Here is a 17,006-nt window from a genome sequence, read left to right on the forward strand (position 1 = left end):
CACAAATGCAGGGCACGTGTGGCAGCACTGTCAGAGCTGGCCTCTGCCATCAGCACCTGCTGTGCAGGGTGCTGTCCTGGGGTGTCTGCCCAGAGATGCCAACGTTGTTGTCTGTGTTCTAATGGGGTTGCTACACAAGGCATGTACATTTTAAAATTGTTCTTCATGAGATCTTTAATTCATTTTAACCTGTGTGAGCTTTTTTGCCTGGGGTCCCACCCAGGGTTACAGCAAGGAGATAAGTTGGGCTTTCATTTACATGGGGCCCCTTTATAATGCTCCAGCAGATCAAGACGGTGGCTCTCTTCCGTTACCGGGGTTTTCAGTGGGTGCTGCCTCACCCAGCCCGCTCTAGAGATGATAGGCTTTACCCTGGGGAACTGCCCATTTTTCTTCTGTGTCAGCTGATAAGCGGAGTCTGGGGCATTCTGTTAAGTGTTTTCACATGTGCAGTGTGTGTTTATTTACCTGCAAGTATATTACACATGCCCTAGGACTTTTTTTCTTCTAACAAAATCCTTTGTGAGGGCTCTATCTGAACCCAAACTGGAGCAGGCTGGGGCTAAGCGCTGCTGGTAATTTTTTACCCTCTTGAGTACCAGATTATAAATTTGGTTGATTTTCCACAACTAACAGATTTACTTTGGATTACTTGAGAGATCTTCTGGACTAAACCAAGTCTTTTTACTGAGGTGCAGCTGTAAATCCTATTTATTTTTGAGACACAAAACAAGTATTCCAAGACAGCCTTTATTCAAAATTCAACAATAAAAAAAAAAAAAAAAAAAAAAAAGGAAACCAGCTCCATCAGTTATTGCTTGTAGGCATTGTTCCTTTGTCTGGACCAACATCTATTTTCTAAAGTGTGTTTTTTGATAGTACTAATGTGATTATCTCACTTCTCTGTACAACAGCAGCAGTTCGATTTAATCTCCCCTTAAACAGGCCAGATTTAGGTTAGATAAAAGGAAGAAGTTCTTTACTATGAGGGTGGTGAGGCACTGGCACAGGTTGCCCAGAAAAGCTGTGGCTGCCCCATCCCTGGCGGTGTTCAAGGCCAGGTTGGACACAGGGGCTTGGAGCAACCTGGTCTAGTGGAAGGTGTCCCTGCCCATGGCAGCGGGCTTGGAACTAGATGATCTTTAAGGGCCCTTCCAACCCAAACCGTTGTGTGGTTCTATGATTTCACAGCATATTTATTTGTAAATACTGTGATAATTCTCTGGGGGGAGCAACAAGGAGGGCAGCCGTGTCCTGCCACACGCAGAGGTGGTGGCCTGGGCGCACGGAGGAGGGTGACAGAGGAGAGTCGTGCTTGCTAGCTGAGAGGCGGCCAGCCGTAGGGCGACGGTGAGCAGTTTACTCGGTCTTGGTGCCCTCAGCACTGGGTGACCACCTCGGGAAAGTAGAGGGAGGCTCATTCAGCAGGACTTGGTTCAGGTCACAAGATTAGAAATAACGGGTCACGAGCAAAGCAGTAAACAACCCTATTCCAGTCAGCTGCTCAGCTGTCTTACCTGGGATCCCACTGATGTGTCCTGGCTGTTGGGGGTGAGGGTTCACACTGGCTTCTGGCACAGCCTTGAACAGGAGAACATGAGAGGGGCTGGGGACTGATGATCCCCACCTCCAGAGGACAGTGCCATGCTCAGCAGACCCTCTGAGCTCCTGCATACAGTCTCTCTGTATAACATGAGCTGCATTAAAGAGCCTCTGCAGTGACCTTGCCACAGGCACCCCACGCTGCTCCAGGCACTGTTTTAATCCTGCCGTTCACCTTCTGCTTCCTATGCAATGCCAGTGACTCATTGTGCATTTGCTTCAGCCTTGAGAAAGGGATTCTGAGGTGCTGGATGGTTCCTACAATTACTAGGTGCTGCATGCCCTAGGACGATGCTTAGAGACTGCTGCAGCACTGCCTCTACCTGCACCGTGGCCACTCTTACTTTTCTGTGCTCCACACAACCGCCCAGCCAAAGGAACATCGGATGAGGTGTGCACACACAGGTGTGCCGTCAGAATTCCCCATGGAATTCCCCTGGGGACACACCGGAGATCAGAGGCAAGCAGTGGCAGTGCAGGAACACCGAGCGAGCGAGAACCACCTTTAACTTGCACTGGGAAGAGGGGACGAATGTAGTAGCTCCGGCTGTTCCCTCCTCCTGGGGCTGCAGCAGTGCTAGTACAAGGATATCGCACCCATGACCTGGGGGGCCATGATGCTTTTCACAGCCACAAGAGCCACTCTCCTCAACAGAATACAGGGAGGCAAAGCCACAAGGCACTGCCCAAGCCTCAGGTCTACAGTTATTTCTACGGCCTGTAAAACTTAATAACTGCTCATCTACAGCCAGATTTATTGCCACCCTTCTAGGCAGGAGATTCCTTCCCTCTCAGCACAGCTGTTTAGGCTATGCCTCCAGGTAAAATTTGCCAGTGTTGCTTCAGGATTTAGTGACACACTTGAGCACAGGCAAAGTTACCTTAAATTAAATCTCATGCTTGCATGTGCTGCTGAATCCAGACTTGATGTCCTGCCTTGTAATTCTACATCTCCCATAGATTTCAGTGAAAGAAAAGGACATTGAGCACCTCAGAAAATGCACTGTACCTCAAACACTGGGTCCCTGCATATGGAGCACTTAGGTTAGCTTCATCCTCATCAGCTGTGTGACCGGGGAGGTGGAGGGGAGTGCTTCCCAGGGAAGAAAAACAAGTTGAAGTGAGGCAGAAAATCTGTGATAAATTAGTGTGGAAAGTGTTAATGGGGGCAAATGTCCTGAGTTTATTGGATTAGGGAAGTCAGACTAATTTTAAGATTATGCCTAGAGAGTGGGAAACTAGAGATCATTAGCCATTTCTGTGACACGACAGAAAAGTCTTAATGGCTGTCATGTCAGCACATTAGGAAAACACTGTCAAAACTCTTGCTGACAAGATGCTTTCTCAGAGATTATTAATTATATTGCATTATTAGCTAACCACAGTATGAGGACATATTTCACATGTTAACTAAAAAGCAATGGCCATTTAGCTAATAAGTATGACTTGTTTTTTAAATTTACTTAATGATTAGCAACTTGGTAAAACTGTAACGCCGAGAGATAAAAATAATGATTCAACAAGCTATGTCTCAAGAACAAGTTTCAACTGGAACTTGCATGTAGCAAGGGCAGATAAAGTGTACAGTCCAAATTACCAGCCTGATGGGACAAGAAAAAAGTAAACATGTTGGCAGGGTTCACCAACTTGTATGACCTCTTCCTGCATTGTCATGCATGGTAAAAGTGCACTTGCGATAGTTCAGCCCAGCGTATCAGCTTAGTCCTTCCAGTGCGGCCTTGGTGAGGACAGGGGTTGCTGTAGCCTAGAGCAGGGCTGAGCTCTGCACATCCTGTCCCAGGCTGCAGCCTGCCCCACTGCAACCACGAACGAACTGATTTGAAACATCCTGGGGTGAGCAAAGCATCATCTCCAGGGGAACATACAAATAAATCAAATGATAATAGTAAAATGCATGAAGGCACTTTTCCGGTTGGGGCCCAAGAAGGTTGGAGAGGGTCCCCAGTGGGAGGTCCCAGCCTGGAAGGAGAACACTTGCTTTCCTTCCACACAGCAGCTGCTGCAAGGAAGCACATCCTGAAACTCAGGGACCAGTTTTCCTTAAGGGCTTCTGAACACCCAGGCAGATCTTCTGGGAAGTTCAGGGCTATAGCTATGGCAAAGGTTGATGTTGTGGGCTTTGGTAAACTAGTTTATGTGCTGTGCTACAGTAATTGGATCAGGCTTTCTGTTATCATTCACCTAGGAACACACAGGAAAACAAAGACTGGCTGCTCAGAGTGTTGCTAAGTAAATGACCCCTCACTGCTGAGTTACTGACAGCGTCCCTGGCTGGTGCCCCTCAGGCATTAGGACAAAGCTCAGCAGAAGCTTAGTGAAGCCGTTTTGGACAGCCTTTCTCATGTTAAACCACCCGTGTGACCACTCTGTGGCTGTAGCTCAAGCCATTCTGTTTGTATGGACTGGCTGGCTCACAAGGACCTAGGAGGGGACATCCAGGGGCCCAGTGCCAGCACCCTCCCTGCCACCCTGCCCCTGCTGTCCCAGCCTTCTGCTCCTGGAGGGAAGCAGCCTGGCTCTGTCCTCAGAGCAGGATCAAATCTGCCTCAGCCCCATCTCTCCCCAAATGCCTATCATGCCTAGAGAGGCCCCAGAACCAAGTTTTAAGCTGCACCAGTGCCCATGCAAGCAGAGATGTCATTTATAGTGGGGTTTTATAGGTGGGCAGTGAAGACAGCTGGGGTTAGATGCTGGCACACTTCTAGTGAGGGTTTTTCCCAATGCAGAGCCAGCTTCCACCAGCTCCAGAGCTGCCTTCCAGCTCCATAGTCTCACCTCTGGACCATCCATTTCAAAGGCATTTAGCTGAGGGTTTGCACAGCAATTAACACCTGTGGAGCAAACATGTCCTGCCAGGAAAATACCTCCCATCTGGAGTTGGATATACGTCTGAGATATACACAGAAGGAAAAAAAGAAAATTCAAACCTCAACAAGCACAAGCCAACACATGTTGTAGATGTTGTTCATTGTCACTTTTATGTTGCAGACGTAGATAACTTTGCCGAAAGCAAGAACACGTCTCTTTTATTTTTCCCCTTCTTCCACATTCAGACAGCCCATTATAATATTTAACTAACTGTAGCAGACACCGTGGAGAGCTTCTGAGCCTGTCGTCTCAGCCAGTCTCACCTGGGGAGACCTGTTTGCAGCACACAGACTGACAGTTTGACCCAGAGCCTGCGCCCCAGCTCTGCTGCTCTCCTCTATGCACCGCAGCCTAGGCCCTACTTCCTACATGCCCTGCATGCCCTGTGTCAGTCCCAGGTCCCCCACTGACGTAGTACATGACAGCATTGACCCAGTTCTCCTCTGGTTAAGTCCCAGCAGTGACTCCAGAAAAGCCTTTGGTGCAATCTCACTGCTTCAGTGCACAGACCAGCACCAGGCAATTTCCCAGTGGGCCTTGTGGCTACACTGCTAGTTACTTGGAAGGGACCAGACTTTGCTCTGGGGCCTTAATACCAAGAGAGTAAAGTCTACAGAGGAAAGAAGTTTGGGCACATGGAAAGGAGCATAAACCTTCCCTAAAACCAAATCCATAGCTGCAGCCTATAGTCCTCCTTGGCCTGACTATTCTCATGCTTTTCATTCTGCTTGATCCTCTGTTATGTTATGGCCACTGCTTCACTGGTGGCTGTGGTGAGCTCGCAGTGACTGAGCAACGGCGGTGTTTATCTCTGAATAAATAATGGGTTTCTATCCTGACAAAGTTGCTAGAAAGTAACCTGGTATTACAACAAGGAACATGCAAATCTTAGAAGTCAAGCAAACAGAGAGCAGGCTTTTACAATGATTCCTACACGTCCCACCAAAAGGGAAGAAAAATCCTTGCAGCTTGAAAGCTTGATTTTGTCACATAAAACTACCTCATAAAAAAGCAAGCCGAGCACAAACAAGGCTATAGAAACGACACAACCTCCTGCTTGCACGCCGCCTTGGCTGAAGCAAATACAGTCAGCAAAACCGTAAGTGGGTGCAAAGTGGGGGTCGGAGCAGTGGGGCACCTTCCAGTTTATGCCGCAGTACGCATTTCCTCTTTGGGTCATTGTTTATTGTTACAATACAGGCAGCCCAAGGCCTCGGCTGAAGCTGGAGCCCGCAGGTCTAAGTATCGTACAAAAGGAAGGGAAGGCAGATGCACAGGGTGGAGAAGGAGGAGCAGCAAGGGGAGGTGACCTGGCAATGGTCACACCATGGGAGGGGTGGCAGCGGAACTTGAATCTCCTGGCTTAGGGGAAAGGAGAGCCCAGGCTGTTGTGTAGTCAGCAATGTGCTGTCTTGTGCTGCAGCAGGGATAAGGGAGGGAAGAAGTGATTCCTAGGAGGAAAGAGGAGGTAAATAGTCTGGTTAAAACAAAAGAAAAGAAAAATGCACATCAGCCCAGCCAGAGTTTCTAAGATTTTCCTAAAAAACTTTGTGACTTGATAAATTCTTAGGAGCTTGGACAGCATTTCTATAATGCACGGATAGCAAAGCAAGCGAGATACATCCAAACCGATTCACCTTCTTCCTCTGCACAGGCAAGAGTAAGGAGGAGTTTGCTCAATCTGTTTTCTGTAGTACCTCAGGCAGTCAGTGCTGCGGCTGTGCCACAACCTGCACTAGCTGTTGTTTTGTGAGTGCATCAGATCACTCAGCAGAAGGAAGCAGCAAGCACGGGACAAAGAGGCTATAGCATCAGCTGAGCCCTCTTTCCTTCATTCCAGCTGAGTGATGACCCTGTTCAATGTAATTCTTTGCCAACTGATAAGATCATCATCCCGCTGCGCTCTTCCAGTGGGTCATGAAGGCACACATGTAACATATTCTTCGTGCCCTTTCCCTGGCTCGTCCTGCAGCCCAGTTGTACCGAGTGTTTCAGAGGAAATTGCCAGGTTGGCACCTGTGGCTCAGAGGTGTGAGCTGCGGCAGCCAGAAGGCATCCAATGGATGGGTCCTCCTGGTCTGCCAGCTGCAAGATTTCTGTGAAATAAGACTTTTGCCCAACGTTCTTTCTGCAGCACCTGAAGGAGGTCAGGTGCTCCGTCCTTTCTGGGTGTGTGGCCATGTCTATGCTTCCTCGCTGCCTCGCAGGTCTACCAGCTCAGTCATCGTTTTGGCTGTGAGCTTCTTGCGGCGGAACACAGCTGCGATCTCCTCAAAGGATTTTCCTTTTGTCTCCGGTACTTTGAAGTATGCAAACAGAACAAAGACTAGAAGCAGAGCCACGAAGATCACAAACACGTAGGGTCCACACAGATCCTGCAGCAGGTGAAGTGAGAAGAGGGGACACCATCATCAGTACCACAGGGACGGCTTCCCCTTCCTACCCTGGGTGGCTGAGGTGCTAGCGGGGCTTAGGGGTGGAGATCTAGGCGGCAAGTCCACGTCCTGCCGGGCTACTCTGGGAGCCCAGCAGTGGGGTCGTGCCAGTCATTTATTTGTAGAGGGGTTTCTTACCGCTATGTACTGGAAACACATTCCCACGATGAAGTTGCAGGCCCAGTTGCAGAAGCCGGCGACGGCAATGGCAGCGGGGCGCGGGCCTTGGCTGAACAGTTCAGCTACGATAAACCAAGGGATGGGGCCAGGCCCGACTTCAAAGAAGACGACAAAGAGGAAGATTGCAACCATGCTGACATAGCTCATCCAAGCAAACTGGCTCTGCAAGAGGGTGCGCTCGGTGTTACAGTCCTAATACGACTCTCATTAACTATCACTAATTGCTTTAATTAGGCTTCTTTTTCAGATATTTCTTTCTATTCAGGCAAGTGGGTACTGGACATGAATAATTAAAGCTCTAAACTCTTGTGGTGGATACTGGCTGGCTGTGTGGTGCCAGCATTGCCTCTTGCAGAGGGATGTTGGAGCTCGCAGCTATCGGCTCAGCTGTACCTTCAAGCCCTCTCCTTGCCTGCAGCATGGCTGTGAAGAGGCAAAATGGTTGTGTCTTCAGTAACCAGGGTGTTCAGTAGAGGAGGCCACCCCTTATTTGGTTTTACATCTTGACAGGTTTGGACTGACTTTGACTGGGGGCTGGCTCCATGCTCTGCCTGTTCTGCCCCATGTCTCACACCCTGACCGCTCTCCTGGGTGTCAGAAGGAATAATTTGTCCCTTTTTTAACAAAGACAAGATGCTAGTGTAGTGTCCCTGCACCAAGCCAGGGCGATGCAAGTTGAGGGTTTAGGACACACACCATTTGCACATGGAGGTATGCCCTGATTTTCTTAGCAGGCATGGGGTTGTGCCATAGGAATAGCACAGCTGCTGTGCAAGGAGCTGAGGTTGTCAGCGAGCTCAGGGATGGGACAGGGGACACAGGTCCTTTCTAGCAGCACTGGGTATCTCAGGGCCAAAAGTGCAGTGTCCTCAGGCACTGCTGTAACCAGAGATAACTCCAGCTATGGCCACTTTGAATGCCCCTTCTTAGGACAAATGTTTTCTGAACTTCTGTGAGATAAAAATGCAAAACATTCACTCTAAAGGGTGGCTTTTCTTCTCTTGTTTGCAAATCACAGAGAAAAAAATGGAGAGAAATCCTTACCAGGAGCACAAGTCCGACTGTCATGGCCACAGCACTTAATAACATGCCCGTCAAACCAGCCAGGAACAGGAACCGCCTGCCTGCCTTCTCCACCAAAAAGACCTGTAGAAACAAGTGCAGCAGCTCACTCTCAGGAGGTTCAATGATGGCCATTAGCAATGAACAACCTGTTACCACCATCACAGTGCACCCTGCTCTTTTAGCTCTCGTGGTAGAGATTTATGTGCTGGTTTCCAAGTGTCAAAAACTCTGTGGTGGCTGTTAGGGAGCCAGACTGAGCTGCGCCCTGCCAGGGGCAAGGTAAAACCACATAGACTCAGAACTCATGATTTACAAGCTCGTTTGGTTTTTTTTTTTTTGTTCCTTCCCAGGAAGAATAAACTTCCCAGCTCCGCATTAGTTTGGAAGCAGCCTTCAAAATGTAGCATAATTCAAGTCACGTCATGGGCCATTTCATCTTGCCTCTTCTAGAACAGGGATAGTCCTGTAGCAGCGTGTGCCAGGATTTATTCTTCAATTGCTCCCAGACTCCTTTTGCTTCCCTGGTAGCCACAAGGCTTAGCTTGCTCCTTTCCAGCTCCTCTTGGTGGACACCAGCCATCTCACCCAACTTCCGACATCTAAGTCTGTACCAATCACTTCAGCCAATGGGGAGATACAGGTAACTCCAGAGGACAGTGCGTCTGGCCTGCCCTAAGATACCGTGCACTAGCCTCTGAGGCTGCCTCCTCCTTCCTCTTTCTTGAAAGGACACCTTTGGCCATCAGCACAACCTTTCCTGGCATTACAGCAAGTGATTTATGCTTCCAGGAGACAGTCTCTTTTGCCAGAGGCTGTTCATCCTGCTAACTTGTGAAGTTGCAGAGGGCAAGACTCTGCGCTTCCTTCTCCCTTGCCAAGGTCCACCCCACTCTCAGTGTTTCTGCCTTTTGATCGGGGTCTGTCATTTATTGACAAATGCAGGTAATTTTTAAGTGCTCATGGCCAAAAGAAGCAAAGAGCAAATGCTCCAGGCTGCAAGTACCACAGTGCTGGGGTGGAGATTGAACTGCAGGAGACCTTCTGAGCTGGAAAAAGATCTCTTCCAGCTGCCCACTTCCATGCCTCATTTCACAACCATGGTTTCTCCTCTGTACAGGACCTGTGATGGACTTCCTCTAAAGCAGGTTCACCCCCAAGACCTCCTATCTCATGCATGCTGGACTAAGATCTCTTAAAGCTGTGTATTTCTACCTTGCAGCTAGTCCTGCTTCATGTTGGGTAAAAGTCATTTGCTCAGTAAGTCTCTCTAGTGATGTGAGGGAAATGGGCTTGGCGTTTCCTGATCTTATATTAATGCCCACATTACAAAAATAATTGCCTGCTGATAGGAATTGTGTTAGTACTCTCAGGAGAGAGACAAACAAAGGGAAAGGCTGTGAAAACAGAACCATCCTTTTATTGCTGCAGAACGCTGCATAGATACAATGAGGATAGGTGCTAGATTATTTTTATTACTGTGGAATAGCCTTTGGATATCACTCGTGCAGGTGCTATGTACATATAGAAACAATTTGAAAGATAACATGTAAGAGGGAGATTGTGAACTGCTGGCTTCCTCATCACAATGCCAATCCCCTGCCTGCTGCCCTAAGGGGAATAGGACCTGCAGAATTTGAGTCTCAAAGGCAACTTCTGTTGTGGGGGGAAATGCTGAGCTACCAGAGCTTCCCTGAACATGGTGATGCTGTTCTCACTCACTGAGGCATTCAGCAGTGCTGTTTGATGGCAATGGGCTGTATTTTAAGACTTGATTTTTCAAACAAGACTTGCCCAGGGAATGATTTTTCTGAAAGGTGTGCAGGGTCAGCCCCGCAAAACTGCAAATCCCAGCTCCAGGATAAAATCATGGTTCGAAACCATGCTGTAGCCTACATGTTTTTGCAGTGTTGGGGGTAGAAATATTTACTTACGGAGATAACAGTGAAGACTGTGTTCACCACTCCAACACCAATGGTTGCATAAACTGGTTGGTCAACTCCAGCTCTCTCGAAAATGTTTGTAGAGTAGTAAAAGATCTATCAAAATAATTAGGATGAAGGATTAGGCAACAGGGCTGGTGGAACTTTTTGTTCTCTTGAGGGAAGAGTCTCCCTTGCTTGGCTGAGATGTGAAGTAATTTAATTATGAATAGATTTTTCAACTTTTAATGGCTTGTTATAATAATTAAAGCTGAAACTTTCAAAGAAGCCCAAGGGAGTTAAAAATCCTATTGAAATTCTCCTCCTGAGCTAATGCATTTGCACATTTAAAACAGTTTTCTTTCATATAGTTTAATCTTGAGAGCCAGATCACCAGCACTGAGCACCAGAGACAAATAACTTAATATGATCACGTTTTACATTAATTTTAAATAGTCTCATTACATTGGAATGACTCAAATCTCTCCCTTCTCCCGAAGAATAAGGAGGTGAATAACCTCCAGTGGAGGTTGAGGGCAGGAGGTAAATGGGTGGCTTACCCCGTGGCTGGTGGATGGGTCTGCAGATGGCCTCCAGGCAGGGCAGCTGGGTTTTGAAAGCCAGTGGGACAGAGGCCTCAACCTTTGTAAAGTTGCCACCAGACTTTCAAAGGTTTGAGAAGGTTTTGAAAAGGAGGCTTCATGCTCCTGGGTGTAAAATGGTGATTTCTGGTATCCCAGAAGGCTATGCAAAAACTAGCTAAAAATTGCTAGAAGATAGCGATTCTGTGGTTCCTGGGGTGAGCAGGTAGTAGTTAAAGAGAGCAAACTGCTGAACTCAGGTGAAGGCTCACAGGGGAGCTCAGCATGGACCCACCAAGCCAGCTGGTTTTGTGCTCAATACCCATGCGCTCCTCTCCTGCCCTGCTGCAGCCAGGCTTGGCAGTGAGGTCCACCTTCAGCACTGATGGTGGTGGCCAAGGAGCCTACTGCAGTAACAGGAAAGCCTTCTCTCTATCCTGGCATGGTCTGGATGGAGCCAGCACTGTCTTTTCATGCTCAGTGTGGATTTCTTTAAAGACAAACATTTTTGGGAGACTCACCGCATTGATTCCTGAGAACTGCTGAGATATTTGCACCATCAGCGCCACAATGACAGCCTGCTTGTACTTTGAAGAGGTGAAAAGCTGTCTTATTGAGACTTTCTTTTCACTAGCAGCTTCTTGCTTTTCCTTTTCCATCTCAGCAATCTCTTTCATCGGGTCACAGTTTCCTCTGAGCCTTTTCAAATCTTAAGGAGAAAAAGATGGAGATTTTATTTTCAATGATAGATAAGGATTTGAGTAAGGGCAAGAATCTCTCTAACCAAAACTCAGGGTAATCCAGCCAGATGGACAGCAGTGTCCTCTTGCTCCGAGGACTCCTTTGGCACATCAAGTTTCAAAGGTGTGTCTGCTGGCAAGCGCCAGCAGCACATCAGTTCTGAGACACCACAGTCAAGCCTCATCCCTCAGCAATGCTTATTAGTCCCATGCAGACATATCTCAATAGTTTCTGGTCCAGAGCTAATCTGTACTTCAGCAGCTCAGAGCATGGGCAGGCAGCTCTGCCTCCAAGAGTGTGGTTATGCTCTGGTTTACTTATCCTGGGCTCTCACCTCGGTTTCAGCTGTATCCTACCACTGACAGCTCTTAATCCTTGTAGACATGGTTGGAACCAGCTAAGGAGGGCCATGCTGGAAGATGCATAAGCAGGTGCAGCTGTGGATTTGCTGTGTAGTTGCAAATAGCACCAAGGAAAGAGAGATCAGCTGTCCCCTAGAAGATGCCATTTTTATTTTTACACCTGGTAGAAATCCCTTCAACTGAATGGGTTTTTTGGGGGTGGCATCTGCTGTCTCTCCACGATCCATTTCTCTGATGGAAAGGCGTAACAGGCTAAGGCTTACACCACCCACAGCGATAAAGAAGCAAGCGTGCCTTAGGCAGTGACTATTTGCAGGTGTCCGAAATCCCTCCTGCAAATGTGCTGTGTGGGATGGAGCAGCTATAACCAGTTACATGTGTGAGCCCTCAGCTGTGCTTTTCCTTCTGTGTTTAATACTATATATAGTATAAAAACAACTTTAGACAAGCCCAGAATGTGTCTTACTTTTTTTAGCTTCCTCCACCTTCCCCAGTTTGATGTAAAGGTATCGGGGACTCTCAGGGCACAGTAGGAGCAGGAAGAACTGCAGGAGAGCAGCCACACCAGACAGACTGAGGAGCAGGGGCCACAACTCAGCGTTGCCCAGGAGAAAGTCTAGTCCAAGGACCTGGAATGATTGAGGCATGTTTGAATAGCTTATTTTGCACCCTGGAAAATGAAAGCGACTGACCACTGTGGCATTTTGACAACTTAGAAGAAGACTAGAAGCAAATACCAGTTCTCAGTCCTAACAGTTTGATTTCTTTAGTTATGATACACACTTACAAGGAGGGAATGAACAGATGGCATAAAATGTCATGAGCAAGACTTTGGCTTACAGGTGCTGTGGGACACCCTGCGGTGACTCGGTCCTCCTTGGGACATGCCACCAGCAGGAGCCCTGTACCTGGACAGAACCACTGTGTAAACAGCTCAGCAAATACAGGCATGCTGGTGAAATGTTTTCTCCTCAGACCTTGCTGTCTTGGGGTTTTTTATGAGGTTTTATGGGCATATGTGTCCTAAGCAACTCCACAAAGGGGCAGGGCGTGGGTAGAGGTTCACGCAGGTAGAAGTGCCCGAGGTGCCCGGCCAGTGACCAGCACAGTCTGAGCACCGGGGCTCTAAATGGCTTGAGCTTTACTGTAGTGTGTGATTATTGACCACTGAAAAAGGTGCTCAAGGTGGTTTGTGAGCCCTTATAACTTTTTTCCTTCCATAATTTGAAAAGCATTGTATTCCCCAGGCAGTGGAGCTGCAGGACCTACCTTGTGAGCTTTTTTTTAACCCGTGGTCTGTCCATAGTCTTTGCCTAAATCAGATTAGATGAATTTCATGGTTATGTTAAGTTTTTCTGGATATGTTGGTTCGTGGCCCATCTGTCACATAGTTGGGACTCCTGCCATGGTGGGCAATGCTGAGGGGGACACTGGGCTCCCTGCTTCTCTGATGAAGCCATTCTTGATTACCTCAATATTAGAGATCTTGTGTTCAGGATCCAGCCTGACTCTGCTGAGATTCTTACAAAAACTTCCTAGGGGAAGGGAGAAATTGTTTGTGGAAGTACTTCTCGTTTCATGAGAAGTTATCTTTGTTAAGGCAGCTCTCACTCAAGGTAGGAGTTTAACCTCATTAGAGCAGATTGCTTTGCACTCTTCTTCAGTTTGGGGTGGATTGGTGAGTGACGTCCCTGTGTACCACGGGTATCCCTAATCTCTGAAATACCATCTCTGGGCTCGTGCGCTTTCCTGCTTACCTGGCTGATGAGGATACCCGTGACGATAGCAAGCTGGTGCAGCGTCCCCAGCGCTCCTCGAAGGGCCGTGGGGGAGACCTCGCTGACATACATGGGCACAAGTCCAGAGGAGAGCCCTGCACCGAGCACACACGGGTGTCACCTCTTCTGGACCACAGCTCAGCAACCAGCAGAAACCGCTTCCCAAGCGGGAAAGGAGGATGGAGCCTGTGTGCTGCCTCCCACATCCCACCAAGCCTCCCGTGCCTGGCTGGGAACCACGCCTCTTGCAATGGTGCTTGGATATCCCTGGATTCAGAGCCCCAAGCCGAGGAGCCTTTACACTTGGACACACACATGTGAGCATGGAGCAGAGATCATCCACTGGGCAAAGTTATCACAGAGCAAAGAGCTTTCTGAAAACTTGCCTTCAGACTTCAGAGTATTGTATTTGCATACCAGTAACGGTGATGATAAGCTGATATTTCTAAGCTAATTCGAATGTAATTCCATGTTATTTGCCTGCTATCTTATCCCCTGTATGTACAGTGCTCCTGTACTATCTGCTAGATAGTACTGTTGTCTAGGGAACCCATGAAACAGCATGGTTAATATCATACTGCTACAACAGCCACCAGCAAGACCGAGGTATACTGAAGAGGGAGTCGCTGCTTTCTAGGATACGTAAAATAAACCAATTTCATGATAAAGCCAACTCAAATGCTTCTGGGACAGAGGCTGGATTGAGAAAGAGAGACATAGGGAAAAGAGGGAAACTCCTCCGGAAAAACGCTGTGAAACCCCTTCTGAACAAACTAAAAAGATTAGAAAATACAGGAAACTCTGAACTGCAGCCCGGGAGCACCCAGCACCGAGCACCCGGCCAAGGGGCTGGTCTGCAGTGCTCGACCCTGCCTGGACTTACCGCAGTACAGCCCCGTGACTGCTCTCCCGGCGATGATGAGTATGTGAGACGGCCCAAATTTCGCCAGCCCCATGAGGAGGTTCCCAGCGATGGAGAGGACATTCACCACTAGCATGGCTTTCACCCTGCAAGGCAGCACGAGCACAGCTCCTTCTGGCACCTCTCAGCCAAATCAGGCATGGCGACATACAATCAAAGCTATGAAGTGGCTTAATCAGCACTACAGGGTTAAAAATAATGATCGCAAGCACTGAAAAATATCAGGCAGGGATGCAATCAGGGTAGCTAAAAGCATATTATACATCCTGTGCCAACGCCAGTCAGATGCTGTCCTCTCCCTTTTTCCATGGAAAGAAAGGGAGGAATAATTGGGAAGTTAATCAAGGCTGCTCGGCAGCTGCTTGTCCAAAGTGCTAAAAGTTGCAACCAAACATCTGATTTATAACTGAGGATTTCTGTAAGCCAGACCTCTGTGATGGCTGGAGCAGTATTTCAGAGGTTTGCGTTTTGGTGTGTGTGTGTTTAGAATCAAATTGGGAAAATAACACAAATGGTATTTCTACAGGGAAGAAATGTTTCTAGGGGAAAAGTCAAACAAAAAGGCTTGGGCTGTGGCACACGGGTCACAGCACACAAGGTGCTCTCACCTCCCCAGCCGGTCACCGATCCACCCCACGGTGAAGGAGGAGATCATGCCGCCGATGGCAAACATGGAGACGGAGAGGGACCAGTACATGGTGAGGATGTGCGGGGAGGTGGTGAGGTCCTCGCCGGTGTCAGCCAGAGGTGCGAGCGTGCCCTGGGTGCCAGCCCAGGGCTCCGTGCTGGGGACGGTGCCGTCCTCCCCTGAGGCATTGGTGGCATGTCTGTCGAGGGGGGCGATGCCCAGCACGCGGCTGTAGTGGGCTTCTATCACCTATGATGGGCAAAGAGGAAAACGCCGTCAGCTCAAATCTGTAACTACCCTCGACCCCGGTTTTGTTTCTTTTGCTGCCCCAGGAAAAGCTTTTCATAACAGGCTCTGCAGGGGTGAAATCTTGGGGTCCCCCACAGCTCCCCAGCACTCAGACCCCCCGTGGGGAGGAAGCACAGGGGCAGGCATGGAGTATCCCCCTCCTCCAACACCACTCCCCGGATGTCTGGGTTCAGCACCTGTGGAGAGGTGCAGTCCTTCAGTCTGGGCACAGGGACCGTGTTGCAGTGGGGCTGGCAGCCTGACAGCAAAGCCCTGCTCCTTTTGCTGGGGGGTGGCAGCGGGGGTCCTCCCAGTTTTCCCACCCGTTGCCTTATCACGGGGGCTTTGTACTGTGGGAGGTAGTGGCTGGGGAACGGACAGAGCCCTCCTGAGGGCTTCTACACATGACAGACCAGCCCTGGCTGCCCTGGAGCCCTCATCCCTTGGCTGTGCACGGCTTAGGGGCTCGTCTTACCTTCTGTGGGGCGTTAATGACACCCAGGCTGTAGCCATACTGGAAGAAGCCCAACACCGCGGTGAAGACAGAGAGAACCAGTGTTCCTGTGAGGTGCTGGAGAGGAGAGCAGAGAACAGCGTCATCCCACTGTCCCAGCCCTGCCCAAACCTGGGGGGGCTGCACCCATTCTGTCCCGAGGGACGCTGCTGCCCAGCTGGCTGGGACAGGGGCATCCAGGCACTTTGGCTGGCTCCAAAGGAGAAGGGAAGTTCCCTGGGGGTGGGCAGGATCAGGCCCCCAGGGCAGAGCAGAGTTGCCCCAAAGAGCAATCTGTGCTGGGGCTGTCTCTACTGTGCTGCTGGGGCTCACCCTGGTGCTGGCGGCGAGCAGGAGCTCTGCCCGGTACAGCAGCACAGGAGCAGCAGGAACGTGCCCTGCCCCATCTCCAGCACCACCCCTGAAGCAGATCAGCGAGGGAAAAATGACCAAAATAGTGTTTTTCAGCAGTGCTGTGTCAGGTAGTATTTCCTTCCATCACAGTTCAAATTATTTGATGAGCCGACAGAGCTCTTAAAAAGAAGTAATAACCCCTTGACCCCTCTGCCCCTGTGCTCAGAATACAGACATCAAAGAGCAATTAATTAAGGAAGGGGATTTTTTTAATTGGTTTTGGTCTTGGCAAGCACTAAATACCGTTGCTTAGTGCTGGATCCTGCGGAAATTCTTGCACAAAAGTGTCACCAATTCATGGTTACCTTCTCTGCTTGGATTTTGCTTTTCCCGTCCATCCCGCAGCTCCTCTGCTGTCCTCCCGGGAGCAGTCACTGTCCTGGGCTGCCAAGCGGTGTGAGAGCTTGGGCAGGGAAGGAGGGACAGCAGGACTGGGATGCAGGCAGTAGCAGTGGCTGGTGCTCTGCGAGATGGGACTATATAAACTCTGGAGTTAATGAGAAACCCAAGCCTTCCATGCGTTATTTGGCCACTGGTTGGCTCAGAGCAGCAGCTACCAATCCCGTATTTGGGGACAAATGAAACAATGGGAGACCTGCAAAGGCATAGAGTGATAGAGTGGACCTGGGAAATTCAAATGATCCAGCTGAAGGGTTGGTTTGGAGCTGTCCTTCAGCTGACTTGGGAACCTATTTTGAGGTGTTCAACA

At 49.1% G+C, this 17,006-nt stretch overlaps 1 protein-coding gene across 2 annotated transcripts; it reads right to left on the reverse strand.

The window, feature by feature from the left end:
• Positions 1-4,578: 4,578 nt before the first annotated feature.
• On the reverse strand, positions 4,579-16,728 carry SLC2A2 (solute carrier family 2 member 2). Of its 2 annotated transcripts, XM_030495358.1 has the most exons (12): positions 16,603-16,728; positions 15,866-15,961; positions 15,083-15,351; positions 14,436-14,560; positions 13,532-13,647; positions 12,241-12,403; positions 11,193-11,380; positions 10,103-10,207; positions 8,151-8,252; positions 7,065-7,268; positions 6,629-6,866; positions 4,579-5,942 (listed from the first exon to the last, which is right to left on the reverse strand). In XM_030495358.1, exons 1-11 carry the CDS (start codon positions 16,633-16,635, stop codon positions 6,675-6,677), a joined length of 1,593 nt encoding a protein of 530 aa, XP_030351218.1. In that variant the 5' UTR covers positions 16,636-16,728; the 3' UTR covers positions 4,579-5,942; positions 6,629-6,674. The 2 variants fall into 2 exon arrangements, with proteins under 2 accessions (XP_030351218.1, XP_030351217.1); XM_030495357.1 differs by having other exon boundaries at positions 4,579-6,866.
• Positions 16,729-17,006: the final 278 nt, after the last annotated feature.

This window comes from Strigops habroptila, chromosome 8 (genome assembly GCF_004027225.2).
Source record: "Strigops habroptila isolate Jane chromosome 8, bStrHab1.2.pri, whole genome shotgun sequence".
NCBI classification, from domain to species: domain Eukaryota; kingdom Metazoa; phylum Chordata; class Aves; order Psittaciformes; family Psittacidae; genus Strigops; species Strigops habroptila.

Excerpts from the sequence above, each read along its gene's own strand:
- SLC2A2 (XM_030495358.1), bottom strand. The coding sequence starts at position 16,635 with ATGGACGGGAAAAGCAAAATCCAAGCAGAGAAG. Across the intron at positions 10,208-11,192 it reads AGTTCTCAGGAATCAATGCG|ATCTTTTACTACTCTACAAA; the intron begins GTGAGTCTCCCA and ends TTATTTTGATAG. Across the intron at positions 7,269-8,150 it reads CAGTCGGACTTGTGCTCCTG|AGCCAGTTTGCTTGGATGAG; the intron begins GTAAGGATTTCT and ends ACCCTCTTGCAG.